Below are 18,376 nucleotides of genomic sequence, written 5' to 3' on the forward strand. Positions count from 1 at the left end.
CAGTGGGGTTGGATCAAGACATGTTGGATTCTCTGTCCCTGGAGGTGTTTCAGAGGACACTCAGTGCCACATCCAGTCCCTTCTCCAGCCTCGTTGCTCTTCTCTGGCCCCACTCCAGCCCCTCAATGTCTTTCCTCAACTGAGGGGCCCACAGTCAGGGCTAACACCAGCTCTGTCCCCCTGCAGTGGCTGCCAGGGGGCCGAGGCCGGCAGGGCCCTCCGGAGGCTCCGCAGGAAGAGGAGGCTCCCCCTGGATTCGGAGGACGAGGAGGAAAATGCCTGTGAGGATGAGGTAAGTGGGGCTGTTTGGCTCTTCTCTGAGGAGAGCTGTAGAAAGCAAGGTCAGCTGGTTGTCTCACAGTTCCCTGTGCAGAGCAAACTGAGCTGAGGGAGGTTGTTCTGATCCTGAGTTACACCAGGGATGGGAAAATCTGCTCTGAGCATTGTAGGGGTGAGTTGCAGCTCATGGGAAGTGAAGGTCAGGGTTTCAGACTGTAACTTCACAGGTGTAGTTCCAGCCCTGTACACAGAGTGTATTTCACAGTAATAAAACCACATGCCTCCAAAATACTGTATTTAACTACACTCAAGTGCTGCTTTGAGGTGTTGAAGATTAGTGCCAAACCACAGGGTTTGGTTGGGCTTTATTAGGTACTTGCATGTACACTCACTGCACTTCCAGAGTTAATGCTGGATAAACAGAAGCACCCCAGTGCTGAGCTGATCTTTCCTTAACTCTCCTGAAGCCCCTCACTCCCTCTGTGCAACCCTGTGCTCTGCTCCTGCCTGTGCAGTGTCTCTCTGAGCCATTTAATTCACATGTTGCTCCTGGTTCTGTCCTACTGGGGTGGGTGTTGGTGGCTCCTCAAGCTGAAACCTCTGGTGCCATGAGCAGTTTAACTCCTCTCATTGCTCAGCTTTTCTCTCTCATGTGGGGCAGCTGTTTCAAGGGATGGATGTTTTCAGAACTCCTTGCAGTCTGTCTCTTCCCCCTTCTCCTCCTGCTTGTTTGAAGCTGCCCCCCTGTCCCTTCTGGGGCACCTCTGGTGGCAACTTTGCTTTGCACATTTGGCCTCTTTTTCTTGGTTTGCTCTGAGAAATGACAACCTGGGAGGAATCAAACCTGAGTCTGAAAACAACAGAGAGGAAACATGAGTGGCAGTTGGGCTCAGAGTGTGACACAGGGACAGGACACCACGTTGTCTGGGGGGTTCATCCATGACAGGAGTTCCTTGAAGCTTTGGCTTCCTGCAGGGCTTCAGCAATGACTTTTCTTTTTCTTTGCATCCATTCCCTGGCATAGATGGACATAAGAAAGGGAAAGGGAAATACAGAGGGGAGCAGCAAATCCTGCACTGCAGAAAGCAAATCCTCTGCCTTGTCCTGGAGATTCTGGGCCTGTGCTGCTCTTCAGCAGCCACGTTTGAATGAGCTTGAGTAGCATTTGTTGAATAACTTGTTAAGCACTTTGGGATGCTGCAGGATCAAAGTTATCTGTGTAACTGCTGTTCTTGCAGGGTTATTGAAGAGACAGGAATGCTGCCTAATAGTCCTGTTAGTTACCTGTTCCATCCTTATTGTACCTGCATTGTGAGATGATCAGAGGGAGGGAAAACCAACCTTGCTAAACTTCTTTTTAACGTATCTGTGTCTAGGAGAAGAATAAATCAAATAATATGAAAAGCCGCAGAAACAGTAAACCAATAAAACAAGGTGAGCTAAGCTCAGAGTCTCTTTTCTTGACTGTTTATAGAGTTTTTTTAGTAGCTATTATAAAGTGAATAATAATAAATAGAAGAGGAAAGGACAGCAGAGCTCATTTCACATTCAGAGTAGCTTATTAGGTACATAACCCTCTTAGCACAGGCAGCTTCTGGGATGTATTAGCAGGAATATCCTGGATTTCCCTGCATGATGGGCACAGTGCAGGGGTCTGGAAGGAGTCAGCCTGATCAGAGCTCACTGAAGACAATAAGAATCTTTTCCATTGGCTTTGGAGAGCTTCACAACCAGAGCCTGCAATGCCAAAGAGAAAATAAGTTGTAAACAAGATGCTTGATTGTAGACCATGAGTTAAATGTGTTATATCCCTTAAATGAGTTAGTGTGGAACTGGGGGGAGGTGTTTAATATACATTTAAAACATCATTTTCTCAGTATGTGACTGGTCCTACTAGAATGAATCAGGTTGTTGTTTTCATCATCTGGGAGCTGCCTCTCTAGTAGATGCACTGTGTTATTAGCAGTTATAAATATATATGTGTGTGTATATATATATATATATAAAAATCTCATGAACTGAACAAAAATTCCCTTGGTTTTTCATCTGTTTTATTTTAGGTTTATTACAGCTGCAATTATAGGCCTGTCTGTGCTGTTGTTAGTTTACATTTAACCCCTTATTCCTCTGTGAGATCCCAGGAGAAGGAATTAATTTCCACAATTTGCAGTTGTTCTTTCTTATCCCTGCCCTCCAGTGGCACCTTCCCATGGGCAGCCTGCCAGGGGCCCCCGTGTGCCACAACTCATTTGACCTGTGATATAATAAATTAATGAGGAATGAGCAGGGTTTTCCTGCTGCTGGAATTCCTGCTTTTCCTCAAAAGTTGGGTAACACTCCCTCCTTTGGGGTGCCACAGCAAACCAGCTGGAGGAGAGCAGGAAGCAGCCCAGAGAAACCCTGATTTTCCTCTTTCTTTTTTGATCAATCAGTGCTTCCTGGAAAGAAGAAGGTGTGGAATTGGGTTTCCTACTTGGAAGAGGAACAGATGCCAGCTGCTCCCCTGAAACTCTTCCGAGAGGTTGGCACCTTTTTCCACTCTCTTGCTCTGTCACAGCATTCCTGGCTCAGGGGAGGTGGGATTGGAGCCCACCCCGGAGCCAGCAGGAACATTTCTGAGTTGTTTTGGTGCAAAAGGCATTGAAACCCCAACATGTTTCTGTGGAATCTCATCCCAAACGAGGGTATTAAAACTGCTGGTTGAATTTCAGTCACAAATAAGGAGCAACTGTTGGGATCTGCTCTGCTCTGGATGAATGGGCTGGTAGGAAACCTCCAAGGACTTCAAATAACTGGAAAACACAACTGTTTGCTGGAATAACTGGGCTCCAGATCAAACCTGCCCTGTCCCTTTCAACATCTGAAGGTGACAAGTTACTTCTGGGGAAAATCTGGACTGGCACAGAGAGGGATTTTGGCTTTCCCAGCTCTTTGTTTCTACTCTGCTGGGAAGGGGATTCTTTGGTGTTTGAGAAGAGCTCGTTTCTGCATCTGCTCAAAGATTTGTTCACAACTAATTGCAGCAGGCTCGTGGTTCAGTGTTTTTGAGAGATTAATTAGAATAACAGATCCAAAACTCTGTGATCATGCCATTATTGATCCCTCAACCTGCACGTGTCTCTCAGAGCTGCAATCACTTGGGGACAGAATTTTCTTCTCTGAGCTGAACATTTGAAGCCTTAAGTATATCTGATGGCTGCTCTGCAATAGGTTTTGTCTCTAGGAATTAAAAACTAATGTTTCTTCCCCCCTCACAGTTTCAATCATTCCCACAAGGCCGGAATGGATTTAAAGTTGGGATGAAATTGGAAGGGCTGGATCCTGAACACCCCTCTCGATTCTGTGTTCTCACAGTGGCTGAGGTAGTTGCTTTTCCTGTCTTTGATTCCAAAAATCCCGTGTACATTTAGCATTAAAAAGTAGAAACATAAGAATAATAGTGCTTTAATTAATTACTTAATGAGTAGAAGGTGTGGTGTGATGGGGTTAAGGGTCTCTGCCTGAAATCCTGCTGTCAGATTTTTACAATCTTAGCTCAGAATAACAAACCAATTAATTGCCTGTAATGAACAATCATGAAGAAGAACAATACAATTGATTAGTGATTTTCCTTCACTTCTTTGTGAGCCTTTGGGACAGTCAGAGCTGCTCCTGTTGCAGGTCCAGGGGTACAGGATTCGACTGCACTTCGATGGGTACCCAGAGTGTTACGACTTCTGGGCTAATGCTGATTCCTCAGACATCCACCCCGTGGGCTGGTGTGAAAAAACAAACCATAAGCTGCTCCCTCCTAAAGGTATGAAAAAAAAAACCCCTAGAGTGGTGTACAAGAAACCATAAATTCTCCTGAGAACTCGTTGTCCTGGCTCTGCATGTTTCATTTTTAGTGTGATTTCATCATGGAGCTCCATCTGAGGGGCTGAAGGGACGAGGTGTAACTAACACAGTGACTCACAAAAGAACAGAACAGCTTCTCTTTGATATTCCCAGAGACTGACGTTGTTAGTCAAATTAGAAACTCCATATTGGGTGTCTCCTTGGGGTTCAGGCCTTGCTTCTTCCCTGCGTTCCATTTCCCAGAAACATCAGAAGGTTGAGAGTAATGATTGGCCATTAGAGTGCAAAAGAGAGAGATGCTTTAGCTGAAAGGCACATCCCCTGAAGATCTGAGCAGGGCACTTATCATGCAAAGTTCATATTCTGCCCAGGTAATTTCCATTTCTGAAAAAGCCATCGGGATGTTCTGGGGCCGTGTAAAACAATCTTTTTATCTCTCTTCCCAGGTTTCCAGGAGGGAGAATTTAATTGGACTTCCTATCTGAAGAACTGCAAAGCTCAAGCAGCTCCAAAAAGCCTTTTTAAGACCCTCAGCACTGTAAGTGGTGATGTGGAATAGAAGGTGTTTCCATAGGTCTCATCTAAGTGAGCTCTGACCAGAATATTTACCTGCTTTTAGTACACTCCTGGCAGAGGTACAGCCCTGGTACAATCACATGCAAACTATTTCCTGCTGGGATTTATTTTAACATGGAAAACCAGTACAATTTTTCTTCCTTCCCCCAGTCACTGACTTTCCAGAGAAAGAATCTGTATTTCCCTTCCTTCCCTAATGCTAGAGGAAAAGATTTACTGAGCCATTTATTAAATATATTACAACCCTCTGTTTTGTTCTGTCCCTGCAGTCGAGATATTTGTGTCACTTCTCCCTAATTTAATCATTTCCAAAATAATTTCTGGTTTCCAGCAGCGTGTTCATGTGTGCCATGGGATTCATTATGGGGCTGTGGATCTGGAGCCTTCACCCCCTGGTGCTTTGTTTGTGGTTGTTGCCCTCAGTGCCTGTGTCACCCTCCCTGCCATCGGTGTCACCCTCCCTGCCATCGGTGTCACCCTCCCTGCCATTGGTGTCACCCTCCCTGCCATTGGTGTCACCCTCTCTGCCATCGGTGTCACCCTCCCTGCCATCAGTGTCACCCTCCCTGCCATCAGTGTCACCCTCACTGCCATCAGTGTCACCCTCCCTGCCGTCAGTGTCACCCTCCCTGCCATCGGTGTCACCCTCCCTGCTATCAGTGTGACCTTTCCTGCCATCAGTGTCACCCTTCCTGCCATCGGTGTCACCCTCCCTGCCATTGGTGTCACCCTCCCTGCCATCAGTGTCACCCTCCCTGCCATTGATGTCACCCTCCCTTGCCATCAGTGTCACCTTTCCCACCATCAGTGTCAGCCTCCAAGCCATCAGTGTCACCTTTCCTGCCATCAGTGTCACCTTTCCTGCCATCAGTGTCACCCTCCCTGCCATCGGTGTCACCCTCCCTGCCATCGGTGTCACCCTCCCTGCAATTGGTGTCACCTTTCCTGCCATTAATGTCACCCTTCCTGCCATTAACGTCACCCTCCCTGCTATCAGTGTGACCTTTCTTGCCATCAGTGTCACCCTCCCTGCCATCGGTGTCACCCTCCCTGCCATCAGTGTCACCCTCCCTGTCATTGGTGTCACCCTCCCTGTCATTGGTGTCACCCCAGTGACACAAAGGCTGATGGAGGGGACACTGCAGGGGGACAGTCACTGACTCCAGGAGGATCAGGGCCCAGCTCTGCTCTGCTCTCCACTCCTTTTCCTGGAAGTCTGTCCTAACTTTCCCACACTAAGACAGAATCCCAGACTGTTCTGATCTGGAAGGGACCCCCAAGGCTCATCCAGTCCAACTCTTCAGTCAATGGCCCACACAGGGGATTGAACCCCTGACCTTGGCATTGTTACAACCAAGGTTTAACCAGCTGAGCTGATCTCAAAGGCAGGACCTGCAATCCCCATCCCTGCAAGGCATTTCTGTCTCAGAGTGGGATCTGTACTGGTGGGTGTAGCTGGAAATGCTGTTTCTGCAGCCACTTCAGCTCTTTTTAAAGCAGCAGAAACAGTCATTGCCAGAACTCTTGGAAATCTTGTGTGCAGAACTGTTGGCAGTTTTGGTCTGTGGGTTTGGGGTTACAACCTGCAGCAAAGGAGTTTGTAGGGGGGATTTGCCTGGCTGACATCCCCTCCCTGCTGTCCTGTTCCCCAGCCTGTCACACCCTCTGGCTTCCGTGTGGGAATGAAGCTGGAGGCAGTGGACAAGAAGAACCCCTCCCTGGTGGCTGTGGCCACCATCACAGACATGGTGGACAACAGGCTGCTGATCCACTTCGACAACTGGGACGAGAGCTACGACTACTGGTGAGCAGATCCTGCCCTCACACCCCTGCAGGGACAGGACACTCTGCCCTGTCCTGCTCTTCACTCAGGGTGACAGCTCAGAGTTCTAATGCAGCCACTCAGGTTGGGATCTTAAATCAGTTTTCAGGCATTTGAAGAGTTACTTGGGGTTTTTGCAGGGAGACATTTGCCCCTCCTGGGTGAGTGCTGGGCAGCTCAGGGCAGGACCAGCAGGGTGGGCTGAGGTGCCAGGGAAGCTTTGGAGATACGGAACATCCTTGTGCCTAAAGGGGCTCCAGGAGAGCTGGAGAGGGACTTGGACAAGGGCCTGAAGGGACAGGACAAGGGGGAATGGCCTTAAGCTCAAGGAGGGCTGATATTAGGAAGAAATCCTTCCCTGTGAGGGTGGGCAGGCCCTGGCACAGGTTGGGCAGAGAAGCTGTGGCTGCCCCATCCCTGGGAGTATCCAAGGCCAGGATGGAGCAACCTGGGAGAGTGGAAGGTGTCCCGTGGCAGGGGGTGGAATGGGATGAGCTTTAAGATTCCTTCCACCCCAAACCATTCCCTGAATCTGTTCTATAATGCAGATTCCTGTCTGGGATGAGGTCAGGGAATGTTTGTGTTGCCCATTCCCCTGGCAGAGCTAAAGGAAGAGCAGGCTCCATCCATGACAGCACCTGGAATTAGTAACATCCTCTGCTCCAGCTCTTGCAGTGGCTGTTGGCCTGTCTGTCTGCAGGCATTTGTTGGGAAGCAGTGCTGGAGTCAGGAGAACTCTTTTCCTTCAGCAGAGTTTGGCTGAGGCCCTCTGATAATAAAAAGAACTGCCAACATTTTGGCTTTCAAGTCCTGCCCTGCACCTGCTTTGCCACCCTGGTGTTCCCATCACAGGCCTTCACATCTTGTTCCTGCAGCATTTTAGCCTGTGAAGCTTTGTCTCCACACCATGTTTTGTTTGGAATTTAGAAAATTTTAATGGGAAACACAAGCAAGCAAAGCTTCAAAGCTACAGCTTGGCTGAAAAGACACAGGTTTTATCCTGGATCTGAGAGACTGCTCTGCTCCCCTCCTTGGAGCAGGTGGGACTAAAGGGGCTGCCACAAACTGGCCCATTGTCTCCTTCAGGAACTCAGGAGATCCAAACATGTGATAAACTGGGGACCAGACAAACTCCCCCTGGGATTCAGTGAGGATTAGTGGATTAATGTGCAGCTCTTGGCAAAGACCTTAAAAGTAATTTCCCTTTCTTCCACAGTGATGGGGTTTGGGTGAGGGACAAGGATTTGGGCTTTGTTTCTCTGCTTCCTTTGCATTTTAGCCTGAATGGTTGGCTGTGGTTGGAGTGCTTTGTGGTGGTGTTTTGTGGGGGCTTTTTTTGGTTGGTTTTTAAAGCACCAGATGTTTGCCCAGAGCAGCTGTGGCTGCCCCACCTCTGGGAGTGTCCAAGGCCAGGCTGGATGGGGTTGGAGCACCCTGGGCTGGTGGAAGGTGCCCTTGCCCATGGCAGGGGGTGGAATGAGATGAGCTAAATTTAAGTTCCCTTTCACCCAGAATGCATTTGATGGCTTTTCTTTGTGTTTCCCTGTCTTTGGAGCACCTCAAACACCTTGAAAACTTGGTGTTCCCACCCTATTGAGGCCAAGCTCATCTTCCACCTGGTGATCACACCCCCTGAAAGCATCTGCTCCCCCAGCCAAGCCAAGGCCCAGCAGACAGCATTGGAAACCCTGCTTTTCTCTTTGCTCTGAATGTGACTGGTGCCAACTTTCCCTCTTTGCTTCAGGTGTGAAACAAGCAGCCCATACATCCATCCTGTGGGCCACTGCCAAGAGACTGGAACCCCTCTGACAACACCACCTGGTATGTTCAAAGTCAGCCTCCTTCCCTCCCTCAGCCAAGAAACCTGCACAGAACTGTGTCTTCCACATAATTCCATCTTTGCAAGTTCCAGGTTCCACTCAGAACTCTTTACTGACTGAACAATAGTGTTGTTTGTACTTTTATGTTGGTTCTTCCTTCTTTCAGTGAGGTTGGTAGTTTAAAATTGAATTTGATTTCAAAATTCTGAAGGATTTCCAGCATTTCCTTTAAGCTGGAAGTAAAAGGAATCCATGTTGTGATTTCCTAGATGGAATTTCTGGAAGTGAGGGAATAGCTGAAGCCACATAGAATCATAGAATCAGTTGGGTTGGAAGAGACCAACCCTTAATCCAACCCCACTTTGATTACCAGCCCATGGCACTCAGTGCCATGTCCAGTCTCACCTTTAAAACCTCCAGGGTCAGAGAATCCACCACATCTCTTTCTGCTGCTCTGGAATTTGGGAAATGAAGAGAATGTTGGCAAATGAGAAAGGACAGAATGTGCAGGGAAAGCAGTGCTGTTTGCAGGCCTTGGAAATGCTCATTCACCTTAAAAATAGCCAGCCTAAAAAAGAAAAATTAACCCTGCCATTTGCCAGACTGACAGCCCTGGAGCAAGAATTCCTGTAATTGCCATGTGCCAGGTGGATCAGGAGGCACTACAGGATCCCTTTGCAGGAGGGGCTGTGAACATCTGTCCCTGCTCCTGGAATGTGCCCAAGGCAGCTCTCTGCTCACACCATGATTTCTGTGCCCCCCAGCAGACCCTGCAGCCACTTCTGGTCTCTGCTTAGGGCCTTAAATGCAGCAATTTGCAGACTCTGCTCTGCATTTAGTCCCTGCCAAAAGGAGCCAATCCTGAGGGTAAAAATTACTGAGATGGGAAGAGAAAATAAGCAGATTTAGTTTCTTAAATGTAATTGCCAGGGAGAGACAGCCCAGAGTTGTCAGAGCAGCACACCCAGGGAGCCTTTTCTCTCCAGGCTGCTGGTTTGACTGAGCTGGGGCTGAGGAAACAGCAGGAGATGGGGAGTGTCTCCAGTCTTGCAGCATCAAACATGGAATAGTTAATAAAATGGGAAATGAATTCAGTGAAGCCACTGCACATCACAGGAATCTCTGAGTAGCCTTTAATTGGCAGCCTTCTCTGGAGAGTAAGAATTGATTGAGCTGTGCAGAAATGAACTGGTCAGGGTTAAAGGGCAGTGCAGGGCCTGGGGACTGGCAGTGCTGCTGTGGGAGCTGGAATAGAATCATAGAATCATAGAATGGATTGGGTTGGAAAAGACCTCTGAGATCATCAAGTCCAACCCTTGGGCCAACTCCGGTCCCTTTACCAGATCATGGCACTCAGTGCCACGGCCAAGCTCAGCTGAAAAACCTCCAGGGATGGGGAATCCACCCCCTCTCTGGGCAGCCCATTCCAATCCCTGAGCACTCTCTCTGCAAAGAAGTTTTTTCTGCTCTCCAACTTCAACTTCCCCTGGCAGAGCTTGAGCCCATCGTGCCCCCTTGTCCTATTGCTGAGTGCCTGGGAGAAGAGACCAACCCCCAGCTGGCCAGAACTTCCCTTCAGGCAGTTCCAGACAGTGCTGAGGTCACCTCTGAGCCTCCTCTTCTCCAGGCTGAACACCCCCAGCTCCCTCAGCCTCTCCCCACAGCACTTGTGCTCCAGTCCCTTCTCCAGCCTCGTTGCTCTTCTCAGTTGGGTTGGAAGAGACCTCTGAGATCACCAAGTCCAACCCTTGATCCAACCCCACTGTGATCACCAGCCCAGGGCACGGAGTGCCCTGGGCTGGTGATCACAGTGGGGTTGGATCAAGACATGTTGGATTCTCTGTTCCTGGAGGTGTTTAAGAGGACACTCAGTGCCACATCCAGTCCCTTCTCCAGCCTCGTTGCTCTTCTCTTCTCAGCTGGGTTGGAAGAGACCTCTGAGATCATCAACCCTTGATCCAACCCCACTGGGATCACTCTGGCACTCTGTTCCCTGGGCTGGTGAGCACAGTGGGGTTGGATCAAGACATGTTGGATTCTCTGTCCCTGGAGGTGTTTAAGAGGACACTCAGTGCCACATCCAGTCCCTTCTCCAGCCTCGTTGCTCTTCTCTGGCCCCGCTCCAGCCCCTCAATCTCTTTCCTCAACTGAGGGGCCCACAGTCAGTCACCTCTGAGCCTCCTCTTCTCCAGGCTGAACACCCCCAGCTCCCTCAGCCTCTCCCCACAGCACTTGTGCTCCAGTCCCTTCTCCAGCCTCATCTCTGGGGTAGGGACAAACAACCCATTGGAAGGGCTAAATTAACATAATTAATTGTGTGTTGCAGAGCTGCTGCTTTGTTGTTTGTAACAATAAACTTGGGGGTTTTCTTGCTTAAATGTGAGTTTTATGTTTTTTTCAGGATACAAGGATTCCAAAGGCTTCTCATGGGAGAAATACTTGGAAGAAACTAATTCCCAAGCAGCTCCAGCAAGAGCATTCAAACTGGTGGGTGAATCTCTTGGACTGCCCTTGCTCTGGTGCTGTTTTCCACCCTGTTGTGCTACAGCCTTTATTTTTGGGTGGTTCACCTTGTCTGTGCCAGGAGGGTGAAACTGGGTTTGACTTCAGGATGATCTCTCAGTGCTGCTAAAACAAAACACAATAGCAAATTCCAAGATTTTTTTGGTTTTTAATGCCATTAAAAGCTGTCTTGGAAGGGATTTTTGACTAAGCATCTCCAGCATCATCCAGATTTAAGGGAATTATCAGTCCACACAGATAACTGTGACTTCAGAGCAATGTGGGAGGTGCCTCAGAGAGGACACAGAGTGGAGAAGGAGCTGCTCTTCTGCTCAGGGTGTGAGTGGGTGGGCAAAGGGAATCTCCCAGTTGGCATCTGAGGAGGACTGGTGCTGCTTGAACAACATTCCCAGTCTCTCTGGTGGTCAGAAGTGGGAATCACTGGTGTGAAACTGGGGCTCTTTGGTGGGAAAGGAGGAAGGAGTGGGGTGTGGATGTGTCTGAGGGATTGAGAATTGTGCCTTCACCAGTGTCCCCTCTACAGGAAGCACAGAAACCTCTCAGGTATTTCCACCCACCTTGCAGTTGTGCAAATCTGTGTTTCCCTGCTTGGTGAGGCTGGAATTGAGGGGGAGAAGTTCCTCTCAAGGACTTCCATGTTATCCTGCAGATCTTTAGTTCTCCTGGGGAGGGAACAAGTGTAGCAAGAGATGAAAGAGCATCTCTGCCAAACTCCTGGTGCAGGAGGATCATCCTGCAGGCTCTGAAGGTGCTTCTCTCAACCTTGGGAGCAGCTTTGTTTCCTTCCTGGAGTTCAGGGCATTAATCTGGAAACTCCCTGTGAGCAAAACCAAAACAAAAACCTTCCAAATAACTTCAGAATACTTTCAAATTGATTTTTTTTCCTTCCATGCTGCTGGCTCACCTTGCTGAACTTTGCAATATGTTCAAAATCTCTGTGCCATTGTTGCACTTGGGTCCTTCTGCTGAAGTTGGAGTTGCAGGTTAATACCTGCTGCCCTCACATGTATTTTGTGGGAAAGGTCTTTGGGACTGAGGAGGTTCTGCTCCTTCAGGTGTAAAGCTTTGGGAGAAGAGAAGGACCAATTCAGGCTCTCCTGAAACTCCAGAGTGTAAATTAGCATCCAAAGAAGAGACAGAAAAAGAAAGGCATTTGATGTATCAACAGTTATTAGAACTCACTGAAGATCAAACCTCATTATTTTCCTGGCTTGGTTGGACTGAAGTGCAAAATAAATGGCAGAGTTATTGATTTCTTTTTTTAAATTATTATTATTATTCCAGTTAGCAATTACAGGAAATCAGTACATAAAAATATGGGTTGAGAGCCAGAACAGGCATTTCTCACTGAATTAGTTTTTAACAGTTTTAAAGAGCTGCCTTATCTGGTCTGGAGACCCTGAGCAGCAGCACAAACAGCAGGTCCTGGGGCTGGAGCTCTGCCCTCTCCACCCCAAGGCTCAGGAGGCAGTTCCATTGCAGAGCATCACAATTCCAGCCCATCCCCTTGGGCTGGCAATTCCAAAACCTTTCTGAACTGCTGCCAAAAGGGCACCAACCCTTCAGCAAGGCTTAAACAAACAGCCTGGCACCTCTCCTGGGCAGGACTTGGATCTCAGGCTCCTTCCTCAGGGCACACAGACAAGGTTGGCTGGTTCAATAAGATGCTCCTAAAAATAAAAGCAGTTTAGATTGTCTGGTTTTCAGTGTGTCCTGTGGCTGAATCCCCGTGGATAAATGTCTGTGTCCAAGTGAAAGGACCCAGGAGGAACTCCAGGTTTGGAGTTTAATGCCCTTAACTCAGGAGTGGACCTCCCTCCCTGCCCCAGCCCCTGGCAGGAAAAAGGGTAAGGAAGAGTGATTGGAATCATTTTTTCATTTACCTGGTCGTGTTCAAATACCCAATTTATCATGTCTTGCTAAAATCCTGACCTCTGTGTGCAGAAGTGAAGAGGGATGGGTTTGGAATGAGCATCCAGTGCTCTGTAACCTGCAGCTCTGGAGGTCAGAGGAGGAATTTGCAGTCAGATAAATGGAAAAATTGGAAAAAGCTGTCTGTTGGTGAGAGGTTCCTTCTAGGGGGTTGCAGAGGACACACATCAGGTCAGGGGACTTTGGGGAGTGTTCACAAAGTCACTGAGGTTTGAGAGAAAGGGGAGAGAACTGCAGAGGGGACACTGGGGCTGGAGCTGCCCCCGAGTCAGTGGTTGTTCAACAACCAGGCACAGTCAGGAGAAGGAGGTGGTGACCTGTGCAGTGAAGGTGACTGTGATTCCAGGGGCTGGATCTGATGCCAGGAAGGATTTCATGTAGGGTAGTAAAGAGGCTTCACACAGTGCTGTGTTGAGGTGGTGGAGTGGCCACTGTTCTGATCAGGTGTGAGATAACAGAAGCACAGGGTGGTTCAGGTTGAAAGGGACCTCTGGAGATCATTTAGTCCAAGGCAGGGTCACCTGGAGCAGGTGACACAATTGGGTATTCAGTTTTACATCCAGGTGGGTTTGGGATGTCTCCAGAGAGGGACATTCCACACCCTCCCTGGGCAGCTCTTCCACCTCCATGAAAAGAAGCTCTTCCTCATGTTGAGGTGGAACTTGTGTTTTGGTTTATGGCCATTGCTCCTTGTCCTGTCACTGGGCACCACTGGAGAGAGTCTGGTCCATCCTCTGACACCCCTTGGAGATACTTGTGTGGATTGCTGGGATTCCCTCTCAGCCTTCCCTTCCCTAAAACACTTCCCTGCTGTGTTGGGGATGTTGCTGCCAGGCACAGTCTGTGTCAGTGGGGCCTGTGGTGGTTCCTGGGCTGGGAGGGAAGAGCCCCTTGCCCTGGAAATGCCCCTCAGCTGGGGCAGCTCAGGGTGCCTGGGGTGCTGTGGGGCTGCTGACAACTCTCAGCTCAGGCCTCTTGGGGACTCTGGGGTTAAACTCTGGGGAGCTCTGGGTTTGAGCTCTTGGGATCTCTGAGCTTAAACTCTTGGGAACTCTGGTTTTAACCTCTTTTCTGGGTTTAACCTCGTGTGGACTCTGATTTTAACCTCTTGGGGGCTCTGGGTTTAACCTCTTGGGAACTCTGATTTTAACCTCTTGGGAACTTTGGATTTAACCTCGTGTGGACTCTGATTTTAACCTCTTGGAACTCTGATTTTAACCTTTGGCAACTCTGATTTTAGCCCCTTGGGAACTCTGATTTTAGCCCCTCGGGAACTGTGATTTTAGCCCCTCGGGAACTCTGATTTTAGCCCCTTGGGAACTGTGATTTTAGCCCCTTGGGGACTCTGATTTTAGCCCCTTGGGGACTCTGATTTTAGCCCCTTGGGAACTCTGATTTTAACCCCTTGGGGACTCTGATTTTAACCCCTTGGGAACTCTGATTTTATCCCCTTGGGAACTGTGATTTTAGCCCCTTGGGGACTCTGATTTTAGCCCCTTGGGGACTCTGATTTTAGCCCCTTGGGAACTCTGATTTTAACCCCTTGGGGACTCTGATTTTAACCCCTTGGGAACTCTGATTTTAACCTCCTGGGAGCTCTGGGTTTAAGCTCCTGGAAGCTCTGGGTTTAAGCTCCTGGGAGCAGTGGGTTCAGCCTCTGGGGCAGTGTGAGATCACTGTGCTGTGCTGTGTGAGATCAGGGCAGAGCCCCAAAGGCATCCAAGGGGGTGGCTGAAAACGTTTCACTCAGGGCAGGTGAGTGGCTCTGACCTGCAGCCTCTTTAACATTCCTTGTGCTTCCCACCCTCCCTTCCAGCGTCCTGCTCATGCCTTCCAAGTGAACATGAAGTTGGAGGCTGTGGACAGGAGGAATCCCATCCTCATCAGAGTGGCAACCATCGTTGACAGAGACAACCATCGTGTTAAGGTGTGATCTTGCTCCCAGTGCTGAGCCCTGTGCTGAGAGCAGAAAACCCTCCTGGGGCTGAGGAACAGCAAACAACAGCCTGGCAGCTGATGTGGCCTCTGGGCCTGCCCAGCTGGAAGTGATTGCTGGTGCTTTGTTGTGCTGAAACCTGATGGAATTGCCTGGTGTTGTTGCTGTTTTAATGTAACTGTTTGGAAAGGACACTTGACAGGGTGATTTTCCATCCCTTGGGGTTTTTCTCTGTGCTCTCTGGGACTGGAGGCAGCATTAGTGTTCAGCTGGGGGGAGGGCACCTGACAGGGTTTTTTCCTGCCATACTTAAAGCAAAACCCAAAGCAATTTAAACCCTGGTCCATGTGGGAAGTGACTTCATTCTCCAGTATGAATTTGTCACATAAATGGATTTTAATTGGTTATTTTCTCATAAACACATTACCAGAAAAATCTGTTGTGCTTTGGCTTCTGAGAGATGAAGTTTGAGCCAGCTGAAGTGGAGGCTGCACTGATGGAGGCTCCTTGGCCACAGGTCTCCTTTCCAAAGGATGGTTATATGGGAAGGACTGGAGTTCACTTCCCATTATCCAGTTGATTCTCAGTCTCATCATTGTGACCAAAATTCAAGTTTTGCCAATACATGGTAGCCAGTTCATCCATTTGAAACTCTGGTGCACAGACAGCCCAGTAGCCTTTAAACTCCTGTGATCTCAGTCTTTGTTAAGCTGGACCTGAGCTACCAGTCTCTTCATCCAGCAGGAAACTGTGGCTTGTTCCCTGCAAAACTCACTGAACTTGGTGGCTTTTGTGGTGTTTTGGGACCCTCAGAAAACAAAACAATGAATCACAGAATGGATTGGGTTGGAAAAGACCTCTGAGATCATCAAGTCCAACCCTTGGGCCAACTCCAGTCCCTTTACCAGATCATGGCACTCAGTGCCACGGCCAAGCTCAGCTGAAAAACCTCCAGGGATGGGGAATCCACCCCCTCTCTGGGCAGCCCATTCCAATCCCTGAGCACTCTCTCTGCAAAGAATATTTTCCTGCTCTCCAACTTCAATTTCCCCTGGCAGAGCTTGAGCCCATCGTGCCCCCTTGTCCTGTTGCAGTGCTGCTGCTCCATGGATGGGGAGATCCCTGGAACAGCCTGGCCACATCAGGGAAAGAGCCTGCAATGGGGATCTGCCTCTTTCCTCCTCTTCCTCCTCCTCCTTCCACTGCCATCACCCAGCCCTGCAGGGAGGTCCCAGTTTGACCCCACCCCAAAGCTGGGGGTGTGAATGAGGCTGCAAACCCCAGGGCATGTTCCCCTCCAGATCCCAGTGCATCCCAAGAGGTGCCTGGACTTGTGGCCAAGGCCTGTCCTTCCCCTGACTTAAGCTCCTCCTGCACATCATGGAGTGAGTTCAGCACCTCCAGGGATGGGGAATCCACCCCCTCTCTGGGCAGCCCATTCCAATGCCTGAGCACTCTCTCTGCAAAGAATTTTTTCTGCTTTCCAACTTCAATTTCCCCTGGCAGAGCTTGAGCCCCCCCTTGTCCTGTTGCTGAGTGCCTGGGAGTTGTGTTGTGTTTGCACAGCTTTAGGCTCTGAGCACAGAGCACCTCACAGCGTGTGGGGTGACACAAGTGTGTCACCAGAACCTGGTTGTTCTGGAACACAGAGCTGCAGGAAAACAAACAGTGACACCAAGCACAGAGGTGACTGTGCCTGATGGAAAGATGGAATGAATCAGCCCCAAGGTGAGACAGAGGGGGAAGTCAACATAAAAGCTGAGTCATGCCCTTAAGTGTCTCTCTCACTGACACTGAGGTTCTTGCAGATCCATTTTGATGGCTGGGACCCTCACTATGACCTGTGGGTGGACTCAGACAGCCCTGACATCCACCCCGTGGGCTGGTGTGCCAAGACTGGCCACGCTCTGCAGGTGCCTCTGGGTAAGAACACACACCCCACTGTTGTGCTGGGGGATTTTCCTCAGTGCCTTCTGCTCCTCACATGCAAATCTGGTTTTAACTGCCTTTTCCAACCTCCTTTCCAGGTGCTGAGGCTGCAGAGGGGGCAGTGGGACAGGTGTGTCCCACCCCAGGGTGCCAGGGCATCGGGCACGTGCGGGGCCCACGATATGGGACACACTACACGTATGTAAAGGACATTTCTGAGTGCTTTTAATAGTTCAAATGCAGCAACAAGCACCTGCACTGCACTGGAATGATCTCAGTGTTTATTCTGGAGGTGGTTATAGCTGCAATTGCAGCTCCCTCTTGTGTCTAAATGTGCTGTTTCATCATAAATTCTGTTTATACCACTATAATCATTAGCACTGCAATGCAAACAGATTAATTCACTCCAATTTCTACATTCCAGCAGTGCTGAAGGAGGGGTTTTTGTAAAATAATATACCCAAGAACAGCATGCAAGGAGACATTAGAGAGGGAAGGAGTGTGGGTGGGTTATTAAAGTAGAAGAGTGAGGAGAGCTCTCTCATGTTTTGTGCTCTGCCTTTTGATTTCTTTGTGTGCTCTTGGAAGACAAAGATTTTTCTCAAGTAAATTATTTTAAAGAGCAAGAAAACAATCTCAAGTAAGAGGTCTGAAGGTCTGATGGTTTATAATATGGTGAAGGACTTTGAATTTTCCAGAGTGGAAGTTGCAGAACTCTCTTGTTTCCTGAAGTGCTGTTCAGATAAGCAGGTCACAGAGGACAAGCCCTTCTTTAACAGCATGGGGTTTAATTCTGCCACTCTGCTTTCCCACACCTAAAACTGGGTGTAACAACATCTCCCTGAGTGTTTGTGGCCTGGTTTCTCTGGGTTTGTGCTGGGTTTCTGTGCCTGTGGAGCAATGACATCCCCTCTGTTTGTCCCTCTCCACAGAGTGGTTGGCTGCCCATACTCTGATGTGAACCTCAACAGAGACAACCCCTTGCAGGACAGGCTGGGTGGGGACAGACCTGCCCCTGGCAATGCCATGCAGAGAGCCAAGAGGCTGGAAACTCCTGCCCCATTCCTGCTGGGAGCAGGGGAGTCCTCCCAGGGAGACTCTCCACAATCCAGGTGAGCTGATCATTGTTCTTGGCAGGGACTGGGGAACAAAACCATTTACAAGGATAAAATGCAGCAGAATTGGCAGAGGAGCAGCAGAGCATTGAGTTCATCTGTCTGTAATATTGACCCGTGCCCCAGACACTCTTAACACAGAGCAATGCACTTTTATACCCTCATATGCCTTAATAGGTTTCTTGATTCCTTAATCCTGCTGCTCTGGTCACATTCCAACAAAGGAAATTGCATTCTGTCTCCATAAATTTTTCCTTGCTGTTTCAATTTAAAATATGTTCTTTTCCTTCCTTTCCTGTCCTAAAACTGTCAGGCCAAGGTTATTTTGCACCATTAAACTGTAAGTGCAATCCAGGCTCTGTGTGTGTCACTTGGCAAACAAGTTCATCTCCTTCAGATCCTTTGTTTTCTTGCATGAAAACCTTGGAATTGAGCAGCATTGAAGCAAACTGTGTGTCAGCTCTTGGAGCACAGGAGGCAGTTAAATCTGTGGTGGGACAGAGCAGGACATGAAGGGTTTGATTAACATCATCTTTAGTCTTCACAAATCCAGTCCCACTGGGGCAAACCCCAGCAATATTTCTGTTCCTTGTTGTGTATGAAGGCT

The 18,376-nt window shown here is 49.0% G+C and overlaps 1 protein-coding gene across 2 annotated transcripts in view; it reads left to right on the forward strand.

Annotated features, from left to right (window-relative positions):
- The window catches only part of LOC139682400 (lethal(3)malignant brain tumor-like protein 3), a 48,103-nt gene that overhangs the window by 15,149 nt on the left and 14,578 nt on the right, over window positions 1-18,376 (forward strand). The window contains exons 3-15 of one of the 2 annotated variants that reach the window (XM_071576717.1): window positions 187-292; window positions 1,656-1,713; window positions 2,712-2,800; window positions 3,537-3,641; window positions 3,940-4,075; window positions 4,563-4,654; window positions 6,345-6,496; window positions 8,259-8,335; window positions 10,736-10,821; window positions 14,606-14,716; window positions 16,534-16,648; window positions 16,753-16,852; window positions 17,587-17,766. In XM_071576717.1, coding sequence (XP_071432818.1) covers window positions 187-292; window positions 1,656-1,713; window positions 2,712-2,800; window positions 3,537-3,641; window positions 3,940-4,075; window positions 4,563-4,654; window positions 6,345-6,496; window positions 8,259-8,335; window positions 10,736-10,821; window positions 14,606-14,716; window positions 16,534-16,648; window positions 16,753-16,852; window positions 17,587-17,766 — 1,407 coding nt within the window. Of the gene's footprint in view, window positions 1-186; window positions 293-1,655; window positions 1,714-2,711; window positions 2,801-3,536; window positions 3,642-3,939; window positions 4,076-4,562; window positions 4,655-6,344; window positions 6,497-8,258; window positions 8,336-10,735; window positions 10,822-14,605; window positions 14,717-16,533; window positions 16,649-16,752; window positions 16,853-17,586; window positions 17,767-18,376 lie in introns of those variants that run through there. The other variant, XM_071576718.1, reaches the window with a different exon arrangement.

The sequence above is a fragment of the Pithys albifrons genome, chromosome 24 (genome assembly GCF_047495875.1).
Source record: "Pithys albifrons albifrons isolate INPA30051 chromosome 24, PitAlb_v1, whole genome shotgun sequence".
Classification (NCBI taxonomy): domain Eukaryota; kingdom Metazoa; phylum Chordata; class Aves; order Passeriformes; family Thamnophilidae; genus Pithys; species Pithys albifrons.